Consider the following 9,050-nt stretch of genomic DNA (forward strand, 5'->3'; position numbering starts at 1 on the left):
CCAGAGGGGAAATTTTGGACTTTGTGAAAGAAGGAAATGACAATCAGCTGATTTGCCTCTCGAGACATTTTTAAAGGACGGTCTCCGGTCGGACAGCTGAGCAGAACTCGGATATGGGATAGAAGCTAGTACACACTGGTCATCTCTGTTCCTCCGGAACGATCCACCATGGATTGCGGATGATTTTGTTCTACCTACCCAGACCAACCTATCCCAGATTTGTGCCCAACGTCTCCGGAAACCCATCGAGCAACGGCGGAGGAGAGGAGAGCAAATGAAATCTTTGCTATTTCGAATCCGTCGGCTCGATGGCGAAATCTTCTGCGATCTCAATGTGATCCTCACGATTCGTGAGGTCTTTTATGAAACTTCATTCGCCTCAATTTACCTGCAGAGTGCATTCGACTCAGAGCGATGATCTCTGAAATTCATCACACTGTGCGCGAAATGCAGAGCAGCCGAGTTTGCGAGGCTCTGTGTCATTGGACGCCGACGTCGCTGGAAGAAGCTGGGGCGGGCTCTCCGATTCGGGAGCGAGATCAAAGATGAAAGCGAGTCCGACAGATGATCGATCGAGGGGAAGAAAATGCGATATCACCCCGAGCGAGCGTGAGCTTCATCTCCGGTACGATGGGCCTTCCCGCCGCACGAGTAGGACCATGATAACTTAACCAGCTTAGAAGTGAGATCAGCGCGCGTGAGAGGTATCTTGCTTCGTGAATCGTGAATCCTCAATGAGCATTCGGGGAGCATTCATACTTCCGACGGAGCTCTAGGGAACGTCGATGAAGCTATTGAGTTCTGAAAATCTGACGCATTGGGTTGCGCTGGGCGACGGGACATCAACCAGCGAGCACATGGGCCGAGAAGGCAACCGTCGAGAGGGACGAGCGAAGCTTCTATGTGGGACATCGAGCCAGGCGCTTGCTTTTGTTTGTATCCCTGCATTTAGACGGGCATTTTATTGTCGCAGGCAGGAGGACCACTGACACAAAGAGAAATATCGCCGGATGGGAACAGCCCCTGGTCGTCTAGCTCCTGTATTGTGTCCAAGCGGTGGCGACCCGAACGGCTGAACCCTGTCAATTCCTATTATTCAGGTGCTGTGGTTTCAGCTCATTCATTCGCGATGGCAGAACAGCTATCGCCCGAGGAGGTAAGCTGTCCGAGCTCGACGGAGGCCGGGCACGACGATATTTTTGCTCCGAAAAATAAATTCGTGCGTTGATAATATTGTTCAGAGTTCAGAGGCGGATGGAAGAGACAAATGAGCTGACCGCAGGCGCGATGTGGGTACGGACGGATATTCTGCAAGCTCAGTCAGCTGGAGCCAATCGGTCCATGATCCAGCAGAATCGCAGTCATCCTTTCTGACGGATGAAGAAGAAGTTGTTCTGCTTGGTTATTGCCGATGCTGAATGTTAGAGATGCTCCACGAAATTCTGGATGACATATTTCCATACCGAGACTCTAGACAAGATCGGACATTTTCCTGACAAGCGAGCAGCGCAGGGTTTTATCGCTCGATATCAGACGATTTTGGCATCGATGGGATCGCAGCGTCCGGTGCCGATCGCTTCGATCCATGAGGAGGGACTTTGATAAATTAGAGAAATAAACGCGTGATTGGTTGGAGAGAAGAGTTTATGAGATGGAGAAGGAATGTGACGGGCTACCAGCAAAGCCTCGGCGGATTGCGGTAACTTAGTCCGATTTTTCTTCACCAGTTACGGGAGAAGCGACTAGCTCGTCTAGCTCGGCCTGGCGTCGCGCTGCCTCCACAAGCTCCCGCAGCTGCCGAAATCCCCGGCACAGCTCCGTCAAAGCTCAATGAGGAGCAGGATTCGCTCCAATCTCTAGCGAACCACGACGAGGCCGCCAGACTCGCCTCCACCTCCGAGCCGAAGAAGGAAATCGGTAAGCATCCGACGCTCAGCGAATACTCAATTTTATATCGAACAGGGAATTCCAGCCTGGAGAACGTAGTGGAAGCCCCCCTGGGTTAATTTTTTCTCGTAATTTCTCCACCCAGGTGAAATTTCCGACGTGATGTCTACGGCACCCTGCAAAACTCAGGGTGACTCGACCGTGAGCTATTGTGAAAAAGTTCGGAATGAAAAAAACACAGATGTGACATCGAGGGTGGACCATAATATGATGAATGATCCGATTATATTTCTCGATCCGGGCAATAAGACCATCAAAAGGTAATTTCAGCTTCATCTCATAATTCAGAAATCTCTGTGATTGTGATTCGTGGAGCACAGGAAGCATCTTCATATCGGGAGGAAGTCTATCCTCTGAGTTCTCCGCAGGATATCTGACCCATCCCTCGGGACCGCACCTCCACCAAAGACCCCAAAGAAAGAGCATGAGACCCTGGCTCAGAAAGTCCGGAAGGTTCTGCGGAGAATATATTTGAAGGACTACCACGAGGAAGTGGCATACTACGTCGATGAATCACCCTCCGGGTCGCTGATGATGGCGGATGTGGTGCAACTGGTTTGTGGATCCGTTTCCCCATGGAATGACTACTGTTCTTCTCTAACGCGATCAACGAGCGGACAGAATCGAATCATGATTTACTCTGTGGCGTTTTCAGGTCACCTCAAGGACCATAGCCCTCTTCAACGAGTACAAACATCTATTCGAGGCCTCAGCGGATTCCGTGTCATGCGAGAACTGTCCAGGAAACGATACCGAAGTCAAATACCTAGCCAGCTGCTATCATCGTACGTTCACAGAAGAGATAGAGTTCGCGCGTCGAAGCGCTGAGCCGCCTATACAGGAGCTTCTGCGTCAGATCCGAGCCCAATGTCTCGACTACATGAGACTTCTCCTGGCGGCTCAGATCCAGGACACGAAACGTGCACATCTGATGATTGAAGAATATTTCGATCAGATGCTGAGGTTCAAAGTATCCCCGAACTTCACAATGGACTTCATGAGTCGGTGCGACACGGAATCTCGGAGAGCCATCTTCACCCCGATCATAAAGCTCTTCCAAATCCGGATGGCGGGACCATCCTACACTCGACCGAAAAGCGGCGACTACCTCGTCTTGTTGAAATCATTGTGCGAGATGCGCGACGTCAATCAGACTACTCGACCCTTCTGTGATCTCCTTGCGGCGGACGAATCTTTTCTGCCGGCGAACATTAACGAGTTCTCGGGCAGAGAAATAATGTGTCGGACGTTTCTCGGGCCGTTTTTCTCCATGAGTTTGTTCGCGCAGGACGACGCCTCCGTGGTTACTCATTACAATATCTCCGAGAATCCGTCCCCGAGGCCGGACGTTCAGCATCTACAATTCACCATGCAGAGGAGCAGAGAGCTGGTCCACGATATCGTGCACAGTCTCCTCTTGAACGCCGCGTCGAGGCGTCGGACGCAGGACTGGATCGTCGCGGTTCTCAAGTCTAACGAGAAACGAGCTCAGTTCCGACCGGATGACAACGCCGTAGCTACGGACGGTTTCATGGTGAACTTCACGTCGGTCCTGCAGAAGCTCAACGCTAAGGTCCGCATCGAAAAAGTGGATCCGTACTACTTGTTCCAACCCGGTCGTCGTTTCGACCTGAGCGACGAGACCTGCCTGCGGATGACGTCGGCGGAGCGCGCAGAATACGCAACGTCGCTCGAAGCCGATCCCTCGTGGCAAAGAGAAGTTCGCTTCAGCACAGAGTGCATGTTCTTCGCCATCTATTCGCATCACCTGGGAATCATTTCCAGCACCCAGAGGTACATCAGACGACTTCGATTCATTCGCGACCTAGGACGCGCAGTCGAGGAGTTAGAGAACACGCGCAATTCGTGGTTGGCGGTTCAAAATCTCGCCGTCCAGAACCAGCGAACCATCGCGAAGTGGAAGGCTCAGATCAGAAAGCTGATCGTCAGCAAGAACGCCGCGGAAATCGTTTTGTTCGATAGACAGCTCGTCCAGGACTCTCTGGACTTCTATTGCAGCAAGGCCGAGATGATGCTGCGAGTTTTGGGAGTTCATTTGGGGGAATGTTCGGAGATCCCGCCGGTATCGCCGCTATTCTCCTCATTCCCCGCCTGGTTCATCGAGGACATCGCCGATTTCCTATTGTTCGTCATCCGATACAAACCTCGACTTTTGAGCGATCGAGTATCTCCGTCCTTGGTGACGTTGTTGCTCCTTCCGGTCTGCGCTCCACACTACTTGTCGAACCCGTACTTGACAGCGAAGTTGATCGAAGTCATCTTCATTGTTTCCCCGTACCTCCAGAGGATAAACAAGGAGTTCTATTCACAAATCCGTAGAAATCGATTGGCCGAGAAGCATCTGGCGGTCTCGTTGATGAGACTCTACGCCGACGTAGAAACGACCGGAGCCTCTAGCGAGTTCTACGACAAGTTCACAATACGCTACCATATCTCGGTGATTTTAGAATCTCTGCGAGAAAACTCACTCCATCGACAGCAACTGATCGAAGAATCACGGAAAGGGAAACATTTCGTGAGATTCATAAATATGTTGATGAACGACACTACCTACCTACTCGACGAAAGTCTTCAGTCACTAACTCGAATCAATGAGATTCAAAGTGCCATGAGTGACACTCGGACCTGGAATGCCCAATCGAGAGAAGTTCAACAGAGCAGAAGGAGTCAGCTCACGACCGACGAACGCCAGTGCCGATCGTATCTCACGTTGGCGAAACAGTCGGTTGATATGCTTCATTACCTGACGCAGGATATCCAAGAACCTTTCTTGCGGCCCGAACTTGTGGACCGTCTAGCGGCGATGCTCGACTTCAATCTGCAGCAGTTGTGCGGTCCAAAGTGCAACAATCTCAAGGTCAGAGAAGGTGAAGTCAATTACGGCTGGGAGCCACGGAAACTACTCTGTCAACTAGTCGACATCTACCTCCATCTCGACTGCGATACTTTTCATGAAGCGATCGCCAATGACGACCGTTCCTACAGGTTTGTTGAACTGGGCTCAAACGGAGCAGACAAAAAATCGGAGCATGTCTCATTCATTGTATCACTCGTTATTCAAATCAATAACTGGGAATCCTTCCAGACCGGAGCTCTTCATTGATACAATCTACCGAATGACAAGAGTGATGTTGAAGAGCGAGACTCAGATCGAGAAGTTCAAGGAGCTCGCATCGAGAGTTCGGAAAATCGCCGCGGAGCGTTTGAAAATTGACCTTAGCGATGCACCGGAGGAGTATAGAGACCCACTGATGGACACTCTCATGGAAGACCCGGTAATCCTGCCCTCCGGTCAAGTGATCGATCGCTCGACAATCACAAGACATCTGTTGAATTCCGCCACAGATCCTTTCAACAGACAGCCCTTGTCGGAAGAGGAGCTGGTACCCGGTAAGCAACTTTACCGTACGTCTAATTCACGTACGACCTCCTTGGAAAAGATATCGATTCGGAAGAATTCTCTCTAACACTCGCCAATCTCCATTTGTTGATTTTCAGCGGGAGAATTGAGAGTCAGAATTCTTGAATGGAAAAAAAACAAGTTCGAGCAATTTAAAGCTGCCGCCACCGCCTCGTCATCCAGACCGTCTTGTCCGGACAAAGATTCGTGAAACCACACCATCAAATTTAGCTTTTTCAATTTGAGACGAGGGAGACGGCGTGCCAGCGCAGCACAATGACTACTAGACATACGTTTTCTTGAATGAAGGAGCGGAATCCCGCGGGGGTGAACTCGCATAGAAGCATCTTGATACTAGATACCGGAGAGTTGCCGTAGGGTGGCAGTTTAGCGCAGGAGTGTCCTAAGGGAAGAATCGAGAGAAAACTTCTCGACTCGTTCCGGTGCTCTTCAACTTCGAAGATTGTTCGATTCTGCCGTTCATAACGAGTGATGATGAGTATTCAGGTGATCGATCAACAATGAGGAGAAACTCGGCTCCATTGTAAACGAGGACGACGGCAGAGATGATGGCGACAAAATCAATTCGATGAGTCCGGAGCCCGTATGCCTCTCCGAAATGAGTCAAAACGGGTATGAACAGACAAAGTTCTGGGAAACTGTGTCTCGCACAATTACGTAAGGTTAATTTATATGGGATAGTAGAGCCGATTCTCCGGCATAGTTTCCCTTAAAGTCCCTAAGTGAGGTAATCTACTTGCCATAGTCCAGTCCTTCTGCCAGGACTCGGTGGAGGGTTGTCAGTCATTAAGTCAAGAACCACGCGCATGCGAGAGGAGGAGGAAAGTTTCGTTGATAAGGCGGCTAAAAATCCTGTACAGACTGTGACGAGTTTCGCTTTTGAACCGTTTGAATATAAATCCATGTGCAAACCCGAGTACGAGTAAAAGAGGTTCATTGATCTGCTTCAAAGGCTGTGTTTTCTATCGATCAGGATACCGATAAGAATAATTGTCTCTACAAGAAGAAATGCCCCTATAACTGGGTATAACGGCCGACGGACATGCTTCCATTTGCCCTCTTCGCGGGATCCATCCGTGTACGGGAAAATACTCTCCCAGACCAGAGTCGTTCCGAGCCGAACGTGGAAAGTCATAGAATATCATGAATGTCCTCGGACTTTATTCAATTGTCAAGAATCCTACAAAATGGCAGATTAAAGCGGAACGCCCAGGCCGCTTTTACATTGCGTGTGAGTTTATGAGAACAAAATATTTGACTTCACATGAATGTCGCCGTATTTTCGAGCAGCTGCGTTCCTATCTCATTGATTTAGAACGTTAGGTGTCTGATACAATTATCTAATAATGAGAATAATAAGTCAGACTCGGCTATAGGTTATATTGGGAAGGTGCTTTGTGTGGTGGGGAGGGGATCAGGCATGCAGCGAAAAGGAGTTTCTTCCGAGCAGCTGCCAGAAGAACATTCTGCACTCCTTCTAACGATTTTATCTCGTAACTCGCACGGTATTTTTTCTTTTTCTTTTCTCTCGTTCTGACTATCTCTACTATCAGACTCCTTCGTATCGGATACCCATGCGTGCTTAGGCACTTTTCCTTGGATATCTGGATGGATTGGGAGCTCTCACTCTCAACCTCTCTCATTGCATCGGAATCTTTACATGTGGTCTGAGTTTGCTCATGTTATAGGGTGCGTGAGTGCGGTGCAAGAAATCAGCTTATTGCAAAACTTCATCTGCTGTCCACTGCGACAGCTTTTTCTAAGAGTGGGTCTGTTAGTGGTCGACTGCTCCGGACAAGTTCCATGTGTACATTTGAGAATTTCCTCAACCCCCGATCTTGCTGATCGGAGAGCAACAACACCTACGTATTCGAAACATTCTCTCGTCTCATCGCTCGTCTTGATTACAATAAGCGGCCTCCTGGTGATTCTCTGCAGCCCGGAGCGTTCTGCTTGAACTTGCCGCATGGGTCCTACCTAAGCTGGTCGTTCGGAATTGCTTCTCCTCTGTTCGTTTCCGTTTTTTTTCCGTTGATAGGTTGCAGCCTGCCGCAGACCTGGAAGGACATCGAATGAACCTCAGGAGCTGAAGACATTCGACGCCGATCGTCGTCATCCGACGTCTCGCTCATTCGAGGCGGTTCTGCTATTGAAAGACGTCGATTGAAACATCACAATTATTATTTCTCTTCTATGTTTGGGAGAGTTCGGGAACCTTCTGATATAGATGATTCGTTCGCTTTAACTTCTAGGGGACAAAAACTTAGATCGAGAGCCGACGGGCACCAACCTCAGTACGATGTAAGAACGGCGGCTTCGAAAGGGTGTTTCAGAGGCAGCTGTGGGGGAGTGCTGCACGGACCAGAACGGGTCACCCAGATCCTCTCCGACCTCCTGCACGAATCCAAACGTAGTCGACAATGGGAAGGGAAAGTCGCGTTGTTCGACGCGCATACTGAGCTCGCCTCGGCAACGTACGGGCACGAGTCCGGACAGCGGCAAGATGCTTGGCCCTGATGCTCATGGCACTCTTGATTGTTCGGGCAATATTTCAGCTCGCACGGGACTGCCGGAATGCGGAGAGTCATGATTAGTCGTCATCTCGGAGGGGGGGAGAACCTTCTAATGAAGTCAATTTTCGGCGCGCGAGAATTTTTCCTCCGAAACTCACGATCTGGCATGTGCCGACGTCTCGCCAATGGCTCTTTCAAGACTGCGGAATTGAGCTGATCGATATGATCGAGTGAGATGGTCAGAGGGGTTCGAACCGAGACCATGACCCCGGGCTTGATGCTATTCATGAAGAAGTACCGGATGTCACCCTCACGGAGGAGATCACATTCTTGACGGAGTCCTTTCAGGATCATGATCGAGTTCATCAGATCGGAGCTGCCCTTCAAGGTCCGGAGGATGGCAACCTGGACAGAGGAGTCGTCGAGAACCCTGAAAGAGCGCGAAGTCAGTCCGACTCGATTAGGTGAATAACTCGATGGTGTGAGGGTGATGATGAGATTCGTAGTCGGAAGACTCACTTGTCCACCATGGCCGAGGCGATAACCCTGGATTGCTGTTCCGCTCTTGCGATATCTACCTCTAGGCACGGTCGCTGAGATGAGCTCTGAGCGAGGCATCCTTCAATCACTAAGGCGGCTATGATGAGCAACGCCATGTCCTGCTCTTCACGGTGCGGACGTTCTCATGTGTGTCGTCTCTCGGTATTGACCGAGTTCAACTTCTGTGAACAGGGGGACTTGTTTTATCTCCGGGATATCGGCGCCCACGAATCACTCTGGAACATCGATCAGCCTCTCGATCTCCATCGGCTGGTTGACGTTCAAGAAATCCATCCCTCGACGGAATATCCGTATGCAGCGCACTGTCGTGGCTCACTGGATCGGCACCGCTCCGAAGAGCTCTCGTACGGCTTCCAGTCTCTGCTCTACTTCGCTATTGATGAGGGATCCGACTTCCGGAACTCACCTGATTATCAATTAGGGAATGTTGAAAGAACGTACTCACTTTGGATCGACAGCACTCCGGTGCTGACTGCTTTCGCGTCTTCGGCCGAATACAGCAAACTGGCTTTCGAAGAAAAAGCGCGTGGGAGTCGTTCGCCAAACATGGAGTCCGCGCTGGTAACGCCATCGCTGGATTCTCGCCG

At 50.3% G+C, this 9,050-nt stretch overlaps 2 protein-coding genes across 2 annotated transcripts; one reads left to right on the forward strand and one right to left on the reverse strand.

The window, feature by feature from the left end:
• The first annotated feature begins 928 nt into the window (after nt 1-928).
• Nucleotides 929-5,579, forward strand: Ube4B (Ubiquitination factor E4B). The gene is made up of 7 exons (XM_029110777.1): nt 929-1,156; nt 1,728-1,917; nt 2,033-2,207; nt 2,316-2,502; nt 2,603-4,953; nt 5,054-5,358; nt 5,467-5,579. Exons 1-7 carry the CDS (start codon nt 1,130-1,132, stop codon nt 5,577-5,579), a joined length of 3,348 nt encoding a protein of 1,115 aa, XP_028966610.1. The 5' UTR covers nt 929-1,129.
• A 2,101-nt stretch (nt 5,580-7,680) lies between these two features.
• LOC108863890 (uncharacterized) lies at nt 7,681-8,558 on the reverse strand. The gene is made up of 3 exons (XM_018638560.1): nt 8,422-8,558; nt 8,061-8,332; nt 7,681-7,955 (listed from the first exon to the last, which is right to left on the reverse strand). Exons 1-3 carry the CDS (start codon nt 8,556-8,558, stop codon nt 7,681-7,683), a joined length of 684 nt encoding a protein of 227 aa, XP_018494076.1.
• Nucleotides 8,559-9,050: the final 492 nt, after the last annotated feature.

The sequence above is a fragment of the Galendromus occidentalis genome, unplaced genomic scaffold, assembly GCF_000255335.2.
Source record: "Galendromus occidentalis unplaced genomic scaffold, Mocc_1.1 scf7180000077089, whole genome shotgun sequence".
Classification (NCBI taxonomy): Eukaryota; Metazoa; Arthropoda; class Arachnida; order Mesostigmata; family Phytoseiidae; genus Galendromus; species Galendromus occidentalis.